The sequence below is a fragment of the Coregonus lavaretus genome (genome assembly GCF_964263955.1).
Source record: "Coregonus lavaretus genome assembly, chromosome: 4".
In the NCBI taxonomy this organism is placed as follows: Eukaryota; Metazoa; Chordata; class Actinopteri; order Salmoniformes; family Salmonidae; genus Coregonus; species Coregonus lavaretus.
In genome coordinates this window covers 59,487,802-59,506,123 of record NC_139991.1, presented here as the reverse complement: position 1 = coordinate 59,506,123, position 18,322 = coordinate 59,487,802, and the positions used below count along the sequence as shown (strand labels likewise).

At 43.6% G+C, this 18,322-nt stretch overlaps 1 protein-coding gene across 1 annotated transcript in view; it reads right to left on the bottom strand.

The window, feature by feature from the left end:
* The window catches only part of LOC311127664 (junction-mediating and -regulatory protein-like), a 76,112-nt gene that overhangs the window by 12,426 nt on the left and 45,364 nt on the right, over positions 1 to 18,322 (bottom strand). The window contains exon 2 of the mRNA XM_084159524.1: positions 12,927 to 13,100. Within this exon, the coding sequence (XP_084015650.1) occupies positions 12,927 to 13,100 (174 nt within the window). The remainder of the gene's footprint in view (positions 1 to 12,926; positions 13,101 to 18,322) is intronic.

Here is an 18,322-nt window from a genome sequence, read left to right as displayed (position 1 = left end):
AGTGAAATAAAAAAAATTACTTGTTTCAAAAAATTCTAAATAACGGAAAAGAGGTGCGTGCATATGTATTCACCCCCTTTGCTATGAAGCCCCTAAATAAGATATGGTGCAACCAATTACCTTCAGAAGTCACATAATTAGTTAAATAAAGCCCACCTGTGTGCAATCTAAGTGTCACATGATCTGTCACATGATCTCAGTATATATACAGTGGGGAGAACAAGTATTTGATACACTGCCGATTTTGCAGGTTTTCCTACTTACAAAGCATGTAGAGGTCTGTCATTTTTATCATAGGTACACTTCAACTGTGAGAGACGGAATCTAAAACAAAAATCCAGAAAATCACATTGTATGATTTTAAAGTAATTAATTTGCATTTTATTGCATGACATATGTTTTTGATCACCTACCAACCAGTAAGAATTCCGGCTCTCACAGACCTGTTAGTTTTTCTTTAAGAAGCCCTCCTGTTCTCCACTCATTACCTGTATTAACTGCACCTGTTTGAACTCGTTACCTGTATAAAAGACACCTGTCCACACACTCAATAAACAGACTCCAACCTCTCCACAATGGCCAAGACCAGAGAGATGTGTAAGGACATCAGGGATACAATTGTAGACCTGCACAAGGCTGGGATGGGCTACAGGACAATAGGCAAGCAGCTTGGTGAGAAGGCAACAACTGTTGGCGCAATTATTAGAAAATGGAAGAAGTTCAAGATGATGGTCAATCACCCTCGGTCTGGGGCTCCATGCAAGATCTCACCTCGTGGGGCATCAATGATCATGAGGAAGGTGAGGGATCAGCCAGGACTACACGGCAGGACCTGGTCAATGACCTGAAGAGAGCTGGGACCACAGTCTCAAAGAAAACCATTAGTAACACACTACGCCGTCATGGATTAAAATCCTGCAGCGCACGCAAGGTCCCCCTGCTCAAGCCAGCGCATGTCCAGGCCCATCTGAAGTTTGCCAATGACCATCTGGATGATCCAGAGGAGGAATGGGAGAAGGTCATGTGGTCTGATGAGACAAAAATAGAGCTTTTTGGTCTAAACTCCATTCGCCGTGTTTGGAGGAAGAAGAAGGATGAGTACAACCCCAAGAACACCATCCCAACCGTGAAGCATGGAGGTGGAAACATCATTCTTTGGGGATGCTTTACTGCAAAGGGGACAGGACGACTGCACCGTATTGAGGGGAGAATGAATGGGGCCATGTATCGAGAGATCTTGGCCAACAACCTCCTTCCCTCAGTAAGAGCATTGAAGATGGGTCGTGGCTGGGGCTTCCAGCATGACAACGACCCGAAACACACAGCCAGGGCAACTAAGGAGTGGCTCCGTAAGAAGCATCTCAAGGTCCTGGAGTGGCCTAGCCAGTCTCCAGACCTGAACCCAACAGAAAATCTTTGGAGGGAGCTGAAAGTCTGTATTGCCCAGCGACAGCCCCGAAACCTGAATGATCTGGAGAAGGTCTGTATGGAGGAGTGGGCCAAAATCCCTGCTGCAGTGTGTGCAAACCTGGTCAAGACCTACAGGAAACGTATGATCTCTGTAATTGCAAACAAAGGTTTCTGTACCAAATATTAAGTTCTGCTTTTCTGATGTATCAAATACTTATGTCATGCAATAAAATGCAAATTAATTACTTAAAAATCATACAATGTGATTTTCTGGATTTTTAGTTGAAGTGTCTCACTCTCACAGTTGAAGTGTACCTATGATAAAATGTACAGACCTCTACATGCTTTGTAAGTAGGAAAACCTGCAAAATCGGCAGTGTATCAAATACTTGTTCTCCCCACTGTACACCTGTTCTGAAAGGCCCCAGAGTCTGCAAACCACTAAGCAAGGGGCACCACCAAGCAAGCGGCACCATGGAGCTCTCCAAACAGGTCAGGGACAAGGTTGTGGAGAAGTACAGATCAGGGTTGGGTTATAAAAAAATATCAGAAACTTTGAACATCCCATGGAGCACCATTAAATCCATTATTAAAAAATGGAAAGAACATGGCACCACAACAAACCTGCCAAGAGAGGGCCGCCCACCAAAACTCACGGACCAGGCAAGGAGGGCATTCATCAGAGAGGCAACAAAGACACCAAAGACAACCCTGAAGGAGCTGCAAAGCTCCACAGCAGAGATTGGAGTATCTGTCCATAGGACCACTTTAAGCCGTACACTCCACAGAGCTGGGCTTTACGGAAGAGTGGACAGAAAAAAGCCATTGCTTAAAGAAAAAAATAAGCAAACACGTTTGGTGTTTGCCAAAAGGCATGTGGGAGACTCCCCAAACATATGGAAGAAGGTACTCTGGTCAGATGAGACTAAAATTGAGCTTTTTGGCCATCAAGGAAAACGTTATGTCTGGGGCAAACCCAACACTTCTCATCACCCCGAGAACACCATCCCCACAGTGAAGCATGGTGGTGGCAGCATCATGCTGTGGGGATGTTTTTCATCGGCAGGGACTGGGAAACTGGTCAGAATTGAAGGAATGATGGATGGCGCTAAATACAGGGAAATTCTTGAGGGAAACCTGTTTGTCTTCCAGAGATTTGAGACGGAGGTTCACCTTCCAGCTGGACAATGACCCTAAGCATACTGCTAAAGCAACACTCGAGTGGTTTAAGAGGAAACATTTAAATGTCTTGGGATGGCCTAGTCAAAGCCCAGACCTCAATCCAATTGAGAATATGTGGTAAAGATATTTTGCATCTTCAAAGTGGTAGGCATGTTGTGTAAATCAAATTATACAAACCCCCAAAAAATCCCTTTTAATTCCATGTTGTTAGGCAACAAAATAGGAAAAATGCCAAGGGGGGTGAATACTTTCGCAAGCCACTGTAAATGTCATCATACTTGACTATTTTATTCACAAATGCGAGTGAAATGCTCGCACTGTGAAGCCCTGATTTTCGCTAACGCTAAAATCTACCCGCATTTGGCGGGTGGCGGATATTAATTTTAGGCCCTTGTTCAGACCATTGCAACTCCTCATCATAAAATAATGTGTCTGCTCGATTGTATTAATTCCCATCTGCAAAGCTTCAACCAGCTAAATATAACTCTTGGCCTTGTCATCCTCTTCCTTTCTAGAGGTGACAGGCTTTATTTACACCTTCCACTAGGCCAATAGGCGTCAGCGCAGACACTATGTGTCTGTATTCACACTCCCAGAGGAGGTAAGAGGAGGCTGTGACTTTAGCAGGTAGGCTAGATCTCTCCTTTGGGACATTGATAGTAGTCTATTGAGACAGAGACTACCTAACCTACCCTCATCTCTACACATTACATTTCTCACCTCACATTACTCGCAACATTTACCAATTTGAACATCAAGCACAATGCAAAACACATGCAAATACCCTATCCTCCCCTCTTTGTCCTCTCCCACCCAGTCTCTCCTCTCCCTCCCCCTGTTCTCTATCTCTTCCTTCCTCTCAGTGATACACTGACTCCTCCTTTAATGAAACAGCCAGCTGTATACAGCAGGGCCGTTCTACTGACTCATCAGTCTGGGAGAAAACAAAACATCCAACATCCTACCAACCAAGAACTGACTGTCCCGTCTGGTATTGGGGTTCATTTGCATACATCTTTGTTTCCAGACGTTGGTTCGTTGGTTTCCCCTGAGGGCAACAGGTGGTTGGACTGAGGCTGAATCAGCATTAAAGCATCAAATAGTCCTTCTGACTAACTATCCCAGACGGATCTACTTAGCTCATGATATAGCAGAGTTTAGGGATTTGGGAATATTTTGTATTTGTCCTCACAAATAAGAACTAGTTTGTGGAAACCATAGACATTAAATAAGATGAACCAACAGTTCAGGATTTCTATGGTGGATAGAATGTACAGTACTGCAGCTCCTCCTATAAACCTAACGTTTTTCAAAAGAACACAACATAAGTATATTGTTAGGGGGTTTAACAATAGGCTACCAGCAAGCCCACTAAGCACTTTCTCCTGTATTACAGTCTGCAGCAGCCCAGTAGGCAGCAGGGTTTCCGTTAGGAAAATGTGACGCTGGACATTTGCCCGGCAACATTTTAATTTACCAGACATTTTAGAGATTTACCGGACCCATATGCATTGGGTGCGTAACCTGATTAGGGCATACATCCACAGTGCTCAGAATGACAGAAATCACATTTAGAATATGGTAATTTATATTAACAGAACAGGCAAGTAGAGAATGCAACGATGTGCGGTCCTTCTTACCGAATTGTGATGTGCTCTTTGAACATGTTAAAATTACAGTCCACATTTACTTTTCCTCAGCCAACAAGACAAGTAACAAACAGCAAAATCACTAGCCTATGTCAATCTACTATAGTAGAAAAGTTTAGGCTATTCTATTGGCCTCTCCCTCAACGTGACCAAGACAAAGGAGATGATTGTGGACTACAGGAAAAAAAAGAGGACTGAGCACGCCCCCATTCTCATTGACAGGGCTGTAGTGGAACAGGTTGAGAGCTTCAAGTTCCTTGGTGTCCACATCACCAACTAACTATCATGGTCCAAACACACCAAGACAGTCGTGAAGCGGGCACGACAAAGCCTATTCCCCCTCAGGAGACTGAAAAGATTTGGCATGGGTCCTCAGATCCTCAAAAAATTATACAGCTGCACCATCGAGAGCATCCTGACTGGTTGCATCACCGCCTGGTATGGCAACTGCTTGGCCTCCGACCGCAAGGCACTACAGAGGGTAGTGCCTACGGCCCAGTACATCACTGGGGCCAAGCTTCCTGCCATCCAGGTCCTCTATACCAGGCGGTGTCAGAGGAAGGCCCTCAAAATTGTCAAAGACTCCAGCCACCCTAGTCATAGACTGTTCTCTCTGCTACCGCACGGCAAGCGGTGCCGGAGTGCCAAGTCTAGGTCCAAAAGACTTCTCAACAGCTTCTACCCCCAAGCCATAAGACTCCTGAACAGCTAATCATGGCTACCCGGACTATTTGCACTGCCCCCCCCCCACCCCATCTTTTTACGCTGCTGCTACTCTGTTAATTATTTATGCATAGTCACTTTAACTCTACCCGCATATTACTTCAACTACCTCAACTAGCCGGTGCCCCCGCACATTGACTCTGCACCGGTTCCCCCCCCCCAACCTCTTTCTAGAGCGCCGACTTTCCAACCTGAAGATCAGGAACGTCACGATTTCACCTCGTATTATTCAGAGTTCCAAGTTGTCTTGAAAGCACCACAACATGCTGCAGCACTAGCTCTTGCGCCGTCTGACAGATTTTCCACTCAAAGGCTCTGTATCTGTATGCTGTACGAGTGTGATAAATAAGATACATAACGAATATACTGTACACGTGCCAATTTAATTCCACTAAAATATGCAAATGAACCTATAGACCGATAAGCATGACCAGTCAAATGTATTTCCATCGACTGGTATTTCCATCAATGAATAGGCTAAAAATCATTATTTCGCATTGGGATTTTTTATTTCCATCGACTGGTATTTTCCATTAATGAATAGGCAAAAAAAACATTATTTCGCATGGGATTTTTGCCAATTTTATTTATCGGCCATTTCATTTTTTACCGGACAAAGGCCGGCTACTACCGGCTAACGGAAACCCTGGTAGGTAGGCAGGATTACTGAGCCATATCATTGCTCCAGGTTCTGGACATCTGGCAGGCGTACTAGAGGAGGGCAGATCAGTGGAGCAGCTTTCAAATCAAATCAAATCAAATTGCGCCGAATACAACAGGTGTAGACCTTACAGTGAAATGCTTACTTACAAGCCCTTAACCAACAATGCAGGTTTTAAGAAAGAATACAAAAAATTCACAAAAAATACAATATAAAATAATACGAAATAAAAGTAAAGAGCAGCAGTAAAAACAACAATAGCGAGGCTATATACAGGGGGTACCGGTACCAAGTCAATGTGCGGGGGCACCGGTTAGTCTTGGTAATTGAGGTAATATGTACATGTAGGTAGAGTTATTAAAGTGACTATGCGTAGATAATAAACAGAGAGTAGCAGCAGCGTAAAGGGGGAGGGGGGAGCAATGCAAATAGTCTGGGTAGCCATTTCATTAGGAGTCTTATGGCTTGGGGGTAGAAGCTGTTTAGAAGCCTCTTGGACCTAGACTTGGCGCTCCGGTACCGCTTGCGGTGCAGTAGCAGAGAGAACAGCTTTGACCACACTGGTAGGATTATCAAACGAGCCCAGAGCCCAGATCCTTCCTGCATATCTCACAGGGTTGGCAGGCTTACTAAGCAAGCCCGAATGATGAGAGTAGGATTACGTTACCCTAGACGCTGATTCAAGGTCAGTTCAGCATTTCCCCTCCTAATGGTTGGTGTTAGGATTTGAGGAGGGTAAGCTGATCCTAGATCTGTACCTACCGGGAAACAGGTTCTACCCGGAGCTCATAATGCTGCATTGTGTTCTGAAGCAACTCCCCTTACACATGGCCGTATATGTATGCGTGTGTGTGTGTGTGTGTGTGTGTGTGTGTGTGTGTGTGTGTGTGTGTGTGTGTGTGTTTGCGTGCGTTCGCGTATGTGTGTGACCCATGCAGCGCCACAGACAGCCATGCTGGGTGAGGAATGTGATGTGGCCAAAGACGAACAGGGGGAAATCACCCCAACCTCCATGACTACAGGCTGAACCCTCACAAGAGATTACTAAAATAACACACAATCCTCACTAACACAACATCCTCAGAGAGAGAGAGGGGAGAGGGCAAGGAAGGAGAGACTGAAAGAGAGAGAGAGGGGGAGAGAGGGAGAGAGCGGGGGGGGAGACCGAACAGAATGATAAGCAGCCGAAAAGAAGAGAAGAGAGGAAAGGTGTATGTGTGTGCTGAGATTGCAGTATTCCAGGCTGGTTTTGTTTAGAGGCTGAGTACTGACTGCAGTACTAATACTTCTACTGTTGGTTAAGCTGCACTGGGCAGGGAGGCAGGCGGGCTGAGGGGGTGAAGCCTCTCTAGCTGATCTGATCCCCCCCACACACACACACACCATCATATTGCGGGTAGAGGTTAGTGTTAACCACAGATCTAGGATCAGCTTAGCCTTAAACATTACAGTGGAGTAGGACAACAAAAAACTTGTCAGTCCAGTTAGCCACAGAAGCTAACCCTAATGTCATTAGATAGGACTTAAGAAATACTTGGGGATTAGCGTGTATGCTGCTGTCTGTCAAAGGGCTTTAGGCCCGCCTTTTAATGGTTCAAACAGCCGACCAATTTGCATGAGAGTTACCTATCTAATAGAACACAGAAGGTTTTTGTTAATGGAAGCCTCTCTCATGCAAATTCAGATGAGTGTGGTGTACCGCAGGACAGCCGGCTAGGGCCATTATCGTTTTCTCTTTTTACAAATGACCTTCCACTGACCTTGAATAAAGCCTGTGTGTCTATGTACACTACCGTTCAAAAGTTTGGGGTCTAGTCTCAAGAAGGCCAGTTTTATTGATTCTTTAAATCAGCACAACAGTTTTCAGCTGTGCTAACATAATTGCAAAAGGGTTTTCTAATGATCAATTAGCCTTTTAAAAACACAACGTGCCATTGGACCACAGGACTGATGGTTGCTGATAATGGGCCTCTGTACGCCTATGTAGATATTCCATAAAAAATCTGCCGTTTCCAGCTACAATAGCCATTTACAACATTAACAATGTCTACACTGTATTTCTGATCAATTTGATGTTATTTTAATGGACAAGAAAATTGCTTTTCTTTCGAAAACAAGGACATTTCTAAGTGACCCCAAACTTTTGAACGGTAGTGTACATTGACGACTCAACAATATACATGTCGGCTGCAACAGTAAAATAAATAACAGAGACAGTTTACAAAGAGCTCCAGTCAGTTTTAGAATGGGTAACTAGCAATAGGCTGGTGCTAAATATCTAAAAAACTAAAAGCATAATTTTTAGGACAAATCACTCGCTCAATGCTAAACCTCGTTTAGATCTATTATTGAATAATGTGGCTATTGAGCAAGTTGAGGAGACTAAACTGCTGGGTGTAACCCTAGATAGCAAGCTGTCATGGTCAAAACATAGACTCAATGGTTGCTCAAATGGGAAGAGGTCTGTTCATGATAGGGTGTTGCTCTGCCTTCTTGACATCTCAGTCGACCAGACAGGTCCTTCAGGCCCTAGTTAAGTCACACCTGGACTACTGCCCAACTGTGTGGTCATGTGCGGCAAAGTAGGAAATAGGTACATTGCAGTTGGTCCAGAACAAAGCAGCACGTATTGCACTTAGATGTACATGGAGGGAAAGTGTCAGTAACATGCATGTCAGTCTCTCCTGGCTCAACATTGAAGAGAGATTGACTGCATCACTATTGGTCCCCTGGCTCAACGTTGAAGAGAGATTGACTGCATCACTATAATAAATAATAATAAATATGCCATTTAGCAGACGCTTTTATCCAAAGCGACTTACAGTCATGCGTGCATACATTTTTGTGTATGGGTGGTCCCGGGGATCGTACCCACTACCTTAACGTTACAAGCGCCGTGCTCTACCAGCTGAGCTACAGCTGTATTGAATTTACAGCCTTTGATGTCCTGCTGTTGACGAAGTCTGCTTTCCTATATCCAGCCTTCCTATAGGCCCCGTGGAGCTCTGAGTGGCTCCACATGCTGTGTAGTAGGATGCAGGCTGCCTGGCCAGCCCTGGTGGGACCAAACCCGTTGTCCTTTGCGCTGATGTTGATGATCTTGGGCAGCGACCCGTGGTTGACGATGGCCCTGACGTGCTGCGTCTCGTCCTGGCTCAGGTTGATGAGGATGTGGCACAGGGACACGGTCACCTCTGTAGGCAGGTCTGTGCCCGTGTCTGAGTTGGGCAACATGACCACCAGCTGTGGCAACACCTGTTTGACAATGTCAGCGTGAAGCTCTTTGTAGCGTGAGATGTTACTTAGCAGGGACACAGCAGACTTCTTCACATCCCGCTCTCCTTCCTGGAGCATCTTCCTGACCTGGAGAAGACCATTCTCCCGCTGTACTATGGTGTGGGCGATGGCCTTGGATACCAGGCCGTTCCCAGCTGTGATGTTCTGCAGGGCTCCGATGGCAGCCTCCTGGGTGTAGGGACGGATGCTGCGGGCCATGATTGACAGGTACATGCGCACCGTGATGGCGCTCCACAGCCACTCTATCCCACAGGGACTCTTGTGTGTATGTACTGATATGTAGGCTATGTGTGACGTTTTAAATGTATGTATTTCAGTCCTTGACTAATAATGTTCTGTACTATGTAATATGTCATGTTTCATGTGGACCCCAGGAAGAGTAGCTGATGCTTTTGCAGCGGCTAATGGGGATCATAATAAATACCAAATACCTTGACCTTAGCTCAGACTGCCAGCCTGAGACAGCTAATGCTTCTCTGTGTGTGTGTGTGTGTGTGTGTGTGTATGTGTATGTTGGTTGGTTGGTTGGTTCTTCTATTGTTGTGGGGACCTAAAATCCTCAAAAGTCCCCACAAGGATAGTAAAACAAGGAAAAGTATCCCACATCCCCATGAGGACAAAGGCCTTTTTAAGCTTAGGGGTTAGGTTTAGGGTTAGGGTTACAATTAGGGTTAGAATAGGTGTTAGGGTTAGGGGTTACAGGTTAAGGTTAGGGAAAAAATGATTTTGAATGGAAATCCATTTTAGGTCCCCACGAGGATAGGAGAACAAAACGTGTGTGTGTGTGTGTGTGTGTGTGTGTGTGTGCATGGTTTGTTTGTTAGGGCTGGGCTATTTGGCCTAAAAAACATCTATTTTTTATTTATTTATGGGCAATTCACAACATATACACTAGCAGTCAAAAGTTTGGACACACCTACTCATTCAAGGGGTTTTCTTTATTTTTACTATTTTTTTTTACGTTGTAGAATAATAGTGAAGACATCAAAACTATGAAATAACACATATGGAATCATGTAGTAACCAAAAAAGTGTTAAACAAATCATAATATATTTTAGATTTTAGATTCTTCAAAGCTGCCACCCTTTGCCTTGATGAAACCTTTGCACACTCTTGGCATTCTCTCAATCAGCTTCATGAGGAATGCTTTTCCAACAGTCTTGAAGGAGTTTCCACATATGCTGAGCAATTGTTGGCTGCTTTTCCTTCACTCTGCGGTCCAACTCATCCCAAACCATCTCAATTGGGTTGAGGTCGGGGGGATTGCGGAGGCCAGGTCATCTGATGCAGCACTCCATCACTCTCCTTGGTCAAATAGCCCTTACACAGCCTGGAGGTGTTTTGGGTCATTGTCCTGTTGAAAAACAAATGATAGTCCCACTAAGCGCAAACCAGATGGGACGGCGTATCACTGCAGAATGCTGTGGTAGCCATGCTGGTTAAGTGTGCCTTGAATTCTAAATAAATCACAGACAGTGTCACCAGCAAAGCACCCCCACACATCACACCTCCTCCTCCATGCTTCACGGTGGAAACCACACATGCGGAGATCATCCGTTCACCTACTCTGCATCTCACAAAGACACGGCGGTTGGAACCAAAAATCTAAAATTTTGACTCATCAGACCAAAAGGACATATTTCCACCGGTCTAATATCCATTGCTCGTGTTTCTTGGCCCAAGCAAGTCTCTTCTTCTTATTGGTGTCCTTTAGTAGTGGTTTATTTGCAGCAATTCGACCATGAAGGCCTGATTCACGCAGTCTCCTCTGAACAGTTGATGTTGAGATGTGTCTGTGACATGAACTCTGTGAAGCATTTATTTGGGCTGCAATCTGAGGTGCAGTTAACTCTAATGAACTTATTCTCTGCAGCAGAGGTAACTCTGGGTTTTCCTTTCCTGTGGTGGTCCTCATGAGAGCCAGTTTCATCATAGCACTTGATGGTTTTTGCGACTGCACTTGAAGAAACTTTCAAAGTTCTTGAAATGTTCCGTATTGACTGACCTTCATGTCTTAAAATAATGATGGACTGTTGTTTCTCTTTGCTTATTTGAGCTGTTCTTGCCATAATATGGACTTACCAAATAGGGCTATCTTCTGTATACCCCCCCTACCTTGTCACAACACAACTGATTGGTTCAAACGCATTAAGAAGGAAAGACATTCCACAAATTAACTTTTAACAAGGCACAGCTGTTAATTGAAATGCATTCCAGGTGACTACCTCATGAAGCTTGTTGAGAGAATGCCAAGAGTGTGCAAAGCTATCATCAAGGCAAAGGGTGGCTACTTTGAAGAATCTCAAATATAAAATATATTTTGCTTTGGTTAACACTTTTTTGGTTACTTCATGATTCCATATGTGTTATTTCATAGTTTTAATGTCTTCACTATTATTCTACAATGTATGAGTAGGTGTGTCCAAACTTTTGACTGGTACTGTATATTATATATATATTTTTCTCTAAATAAGCTTTGTTGCACAATTAAAGGTCAATACACTGCATTTCAAACATTAATGAAAAATCTAATGAATCAGGGCATGTACATTTATACCTAGGCTAAATATAAGCCTTCAACTATAAGAACCACTAATAATTGTATTATTTTATCTTAATAGTTTAACCTACTTTTTTTGCAATAATCACTGCCCTTTTTGTTTACAAATTTAACCAGAACCATGCACAATGCACATCCACTAATAATGACCAACTTCTGGTAGCAGGCATTATAGAAAATGAACACAGGTCTCATAAACAATCTCTCAAGTACAAGCCCACGTGCTAGTGAGTAGCCAGCTAACCTTTATATTTAAAGTCTAGCCCACTTGGATCTATTTGCTTGCTAACAAGGTAGAACATTTGAACTGTTATGAATACACCCTCTTGTCCGTCTCCAACTGTTTGAAAAACATAGCCTGTTTACATTGTTTAGATGTTGAAATCAAGTGGCCTACCTGTATAATAATATGCTTATTACTCAGAATGAGAACGAGTTGCCAATTCCTTATATAAATGCGTATTTTTATGCTCATTGCACATTTATAAAACACAGACTAGACAGCTAAAATAACAGTTTGTGGCTAAAATGCTGCTAGCGGTACATGGTACCGCAATGCCGCACGTGACAGAAACTGACCATTAATTTCCCCCAATTATGTTAATTGATACGCCCGTCTTAGTAGGGTCTGCTCTGTTATCTATTTTGGCAGTTGAGTCATAAAAAGGGTATCGTTAAGTTATCCTCTATTACAGTAAAATACTGTCTCAATGTGTTTCGGTGTCCATATGACCGATTACATTGGACCAAACCTTAAATGCAAATAGCGAGTTGAAACTGCTTGTTATCAGAGAGGAAGAAGATGATCTTTCGTCTTTGTTGTTGTGAGTGGATAATGGAGGGGCTTGGTGTCTGTGTGCGAGTGGGAAGGTGCACAGTGCACACAGCACAGAAGGAGCGAAAGAGACAAGACCAAAAAGACAAACTCATAAAAAGGTTTTTGTTTTATTATTTTTATTTTTACCCCCTTTTTCGATCTTGTATCATTGCTGCAACTCCCCAACGGACTCGGGAGAGGCGAAGGTGGAGTCATGCGTCCTCCGAAACATGACCCGCCTAACCGCGCTCCTGAACACCCGCTAGCTTAACCCGGAAGCCAGCCGCACCAATGTGTCGGAGGAAACACCGTTCAACTGGCGACCGGGGTCAGCCTGCAGGCACCCGACCTGCCACAAGGAGTCGCTAGAGCGCGATGAGCCAAGTAAAGCCCCACCGGCCAAACCCTCCCATAACCCGGACGACACTGGGCCAATTGTGCGCCGTCCTATGGACCTACAGGCCAGGGCGGTTGTGGCACAGCCCAGGAATTAACACAGGTCTGTAGTAATGCCTCTAGCACTGCGATGCAGTGCCTTAGACAGCTGCGCCACTTGGGAGGCCCCATAAATTCTAATTAATCAAATTAATTTGATATATCGCCCAGCCCTAGTGTGTGTGTGTTACCTTGATCTGCTGTCTGCGCAGCATGGCCAGTTCTCTCATGTCTCTGAACGGCTGTAGTAGGTAGTGGTAGAGTTGTGTTGTAGCCTCCAGTAACTCTCCATAGGCCTCGTCCTCCTCTGGATACACCTGCAGCAGCTCCACCATACTCTCCATGGCCCGGTGCCTCTCCAGCAGCTACACACACAAAGAAGATCATTTAGCAATTCAGAAAAACATCAAAAATAAAAAGGAACCAAAGACTGGTTTAGGAGGATTAGAAGGAGAAACAGGAAAAGATGGGGCATGGTTTGAAGAAGTTTATTCTGTGCCTCTGAATAAGGTGTTATAGGAAAGGCGCTAACAACGGTCAGGAATAGCTCATATTTCAGACCGTGTGTTGAGACTAGTAGTAGTGCTGATTCACAGGAGTGACTGGCTCAGTGTGTGTGGTGGTCTCAGCCCCAGTCCCAGTCCAGACTCAAGACCATTTCACAATGGCTGTCTAAACAAAGAGCTCTTTCACCAGCTGAAAAACAACAACATGTATTTACCAAAAGTTACAGTACTGGTAAAATGAGAAGGGTTAAGCGTGTGTGCAGTGCACAAGCATGCGTATGTGTGTGAGCATGTGTAAGTGTTTGTGTGTGTGTCGCCATTACGGTTGGGCAATATTTGGGGAGATCTCTTCTATGATATGCTACTCCAAATATTGCGATATCCGATATAATAATTTTGCTCTGTTAATGACTAGATCATTCCAGACGGTGCAATTATTTTCCTTGTTTATGATATTATAGTCACATTCTCATTAAATAATCTTAGTATGGTGGAAAAAATAAGGCTTAGTTAATTCATTTAGACTTCATTTTCAACGTACTGATACAGACTAAATATCACGATAGTCGATTTAATCATATATCGGCCCAACTAGGGTTGAATATTTTCCCTGTATTTGACAAAATATTCCATCCCGAGAATAAATCACTTTTCTCCCAGGTAACCCGGTATTTCCTGCCAAAACCGGAAGTGTCATTCAAAAGCATAATAAAGCATATAGATATGCCTACAGTGAGGGAAAAAAGTATTTGATCCCCTGCTGATTTTTTACATTTGCCCACTGACAAAGAAATTATCCGTCTATAATTTTAGTGGTAGGTTTATTTGAACAGTGAGAGACAGAATAACAACAAAAAAATCCAGAAAAACGCATGTCAAAAATGTTATAAATTGATTTGAATTTTAATGAGGGAAATAAGTATTTGACCCCCTATCAATCAGAAAGATTTCTGGCTCCCAGGTGTCTTTTATACAGGTAACGAGCTGAGATTAGGAGCACACTCTTAAAGGGAGTGCTCCTAATCTCAGTTTGTTACCTGTATAAAAGACACCTGTCCACAGAAGCAATCAATCAATCAGACTCCAAAATCTCCACCATGGCCAAGACCAAAGAGCTCTCCAAGGATGTCAGGGACAAGATTGTAGACCTACACAAGGCTGGAATGGGCTACAAGACCATCGCCAAGCAGCTTGGTGAGAAGGTGACAACAGTTGGTGCGATTATTCGCAAATGGAAAAAACACAAAATAACTGTCAATCTCCCTCGGCCTGGGGCTCCATGCAAGATCTCACCTCGTGGAGTTGCAATGATCATGAGAACGGTGAGGAATCAGCCCAGAACTACACGGGAGGATCTTGTCAATGATCTCAAGGCAGCTGGGACCATAGTCACCAAGAAAACAATTGGTAACACACTACGCTATGAAGGACTGAAATCCTGCAGCGCCCGCAAGGTCCCCCTGCTCAAGAAATCACATATACAGGGCCGTCTGAATGATTCAGAGGAGAACTGGGTGAAAGTGTTGTGGTCAGATGAGGCCAAAATCGAGCTCTTTGGCATCAACTCAACTCGCCGTGTTTGGAGGAGGAGGAATGCTGCCTATGACCCCAAGAACACCATTCCCATCGTCAAACATGGAGGTGGAAACATTATGCTTTGGGGGTGTTTTTCTGCTAAGGGAACAGGACAACTTCACCGCATCAAAGGGACGATGGACGGGGCCATGTACCGTCAAATCTTGGGTGAGAACCTCCTTCCCTCAGCCAGGGCATTGAAAATGGGTCGTGGATGGGTATTCCAGCATGACAATGACCCAAAACACACGGCCAAGGCAACAAAGGAATGGCTCAAGAAGAAGCACATTAAGGTCCTGGAGTGGCCTAGCCAGTCTCCAGACCTTAATCCCATAGAAAATCTGTGGAGGGAGCTGAAGGTTCGAGTTGCCAAACGTCAGCCTCGAAACCTTAATGACTTGGAGAAGATCTGCAAAGAGGAGTGGAACAAAATCCCTCCTGAGATGTGTGCAAACCTGGTGGCCAACTACAAGAAACGTCTGACCTCTGTGATTGCCAACAAGGGTTTTGCCACCAAGTAATAAGTCATGTTTTGCAGACGGGTCAAATACTTATTTCCCTCATTAAAATGCAAATCAATATATATAACATTTTTGACATGCGTTTTTCTGGATTTTTTTGTTGTTATTCTGTCTCTCACTGTTCAAATATACCTACCATTAAAATTATAGACTGATCAAGTCTTTATCAGTGGGCAAACGTACAAAATCAGCAGGGGATCAAATACTTTTTTCCCTCACTGTATGTCTAGATTTGATTAGAGCTTTGATATAAAATTCAAGTCTGATGCTACTTCAGCCTGATGAGCCATATATTAAATACATTTTATGAGCCCCACATTAAAGACATTTAATGAGGCCAAGCCCAAAAAAGCCCAAATGATTGTGCCGTTATCCAATACATATATGATATAGGCTACTGCACATTACGCACGAGAGAAAAACATAAAAGCCCATAGATGTAGCTAGCTATATGCTCTCTTGGGTAAATAAATTAAGTAGGCTAATCTTTTTGAGTGTGAACTGTATTACTGTACTGTATTGGACTGTAATTGGACTGTAATCGTTCAAAGCATAACAAAGCCAGGAGAGAACATGTAATTCTGGTGCAGCACGAAGCCTACTAAGTTACAAGAATTTGATTTTAATGCCGAAATATAATAGGGCCTATTTGTATAATTAGTGGTCTGACGCATATACAGTGCCTCCGGAAAGTATTCAGACCCCTTGACTTATTCCACATTTTGTTACGTTACAGCCTTATTCTAAATTGGATAAATTTTTTTATTATCCTTAGAAATCTACACACAATACCCCATAAAGCGAAAAAAGGTTCTGAAATTTTTGCAAATGTATTAAAAATACAAAACTGAAATACCTTATTTACATAAGTATTCAGACCCTTTGCTATGAGACATCCTGTATCCATTGATCATCCTTGAGATGTTTCTACAACTTGATTGGAGTCCACCTGTGGTAAATTGAATTGATTGGACATGATTTGGAAAGGCACACACCTGTCTATATAAGGTCCCACAGTTGACAGTGCATATCAGAGCAAAAACCAAGCCATGAGGTCAAAGGAATTGTCTGTAGAGCTCCGAGACAGAATTGTGTCAAGGCACAGATCTGGGGAAGGGTACCGAAAAATGTCTGCAGCATTGAAGGTCCCCAGGAACACAGTGGCCTCCATCATTCTTAAATGGAAGAAGTTTGGAACCACCAAGACTCTTCCTAGAGCTGGCCGCCCTGCCAAACTGAGCAATCGGGGGAGAAGGGCCTTGGTCATGGAGGTGACCAAGAACCCGATGGTCACTCTGACAGAGCTCCAGAGTTCCTCTGTGGAGATGGGAGAACCTTCCAGAAGGACAATCATCTTTGCAGCATTCCACCAATCAGGCCTTTATGGTAGAGTGGCCAGACAGAAGACACTCCTCGGTAAAAGGCACATGACAGCCCTCTTGGAGTTTGCCAAAAGGCACCTAAAGACTCTCAGACCATGAGAAACAAAATGCTCTGGTCTGATGAAACGAAGATTGAACTCCTTGGCTTGAATGCCAAGCGTCACGTCTGGAAGATACCTGGCACCATCCCTACAGTGAAGCATGGTGGTGGCAGCATCATGCTGTGGGGATGGTTTTCAGTGGCAGGGACTGGGAGACTAGCCAGGATCGAGGCAAAGTACAGAGCGATCCTTAATGAAAGTCTGCTCACCTTCCAACAGGACAACGACCCTAAGCACACAGCCAAGACAACGCAGGAGTGGCTTCAGGACAAGTCCGTGAATATCCTTGAGTGGCCCAGCCAGAGCCCAGACTTGAACCCGATCTAACATCTCTGGAGAGACCTGAAAATAGCTGTGCAGCAATGCTCCTCATCCAACCTGACAGAGCTTGAGAGGATCTGCAGAGAAGAATGGGAGAAACTCCCCAAATACAGGGGTGCCAAGCTTGTAGCGTCATACCCAAGAAAACATGAGGCTGTAATCGCTGCCAAAGGTGCTTCAACAAAGTACTGAGTAAAGAGTCTGAATACTTATGTAAATGTGATATTTCCGTTTTTAATTTTTTATAAATTAGCAACAATTTCAAAAAAACTGTTTTTGCTTTGTCATTATGGGGTATTGTGTGTTGATTGATGAGGGGGGAAAAAACAATTTAATAAATTTTAGAATAAGACTGTAACCTAACAAAATGTGGAAAAAGTCAAGGGATCTGAATACTTTCCGAAGGCACTGTATAGGCCTACCTTTAATAATATTATTAGTCTACCTCCTCTTTCTCTCTCTATTGTTGCTTCATTCCTTCCTCACGTTCAACAGTTAAATGAAAAAGTTTAGTTGTCCTTATCTTCATCATTCTAATGACATTCTTGAATAATATAGGACTAGAATTAGATGCAGAAGGCTTTCTCTTCTTTTCACGAAGTTTGAATGGTTATGGGTCTGAATAAATAACTGCTATAGCCTACCGCCATTGAGTGTTCGCTCTTCTTTCAAACTACCCGTGAGTTCTATTGGCTGCTGTATTTAACATTCAGGAAACAAGAGCTTGCGTCCCTATTCGAATAGTCTATTGGTATAAGAAATGCTAAAAAAATAATGTCCAGCAAGCTATTCTAGTCTAGCTTTTCCTGAATGGGACTCCAAGAGCTAAGGAGCGTTTTTTTAAGGAGAGAGGCCAGCGGAGCACAGGTGCGTGCGTATTGCGCAAGAGACAGAGGCTTATTATGCATAACCTATCATTAATTAGCTAAATATAAGGCTAATACTGCAATGAATGTATTACCTGAAAGAGGTAGGTCAGGACATCTATATATAGGGCTACATATAAATCTAAAACAGGATTATCTATTTTGGATGCAATTTGAATGGAGTTGATGGAGAGAAAGATTGCGAGAGATTGCTCGCGCGTGCACTTATTTAAAGATATTTGAGTGATAGGCTGTTTTAAAACTCTGCAGCTAAATTTAAGAAATGGTGACCCCAGAAAGCCAGATGGAGATGGA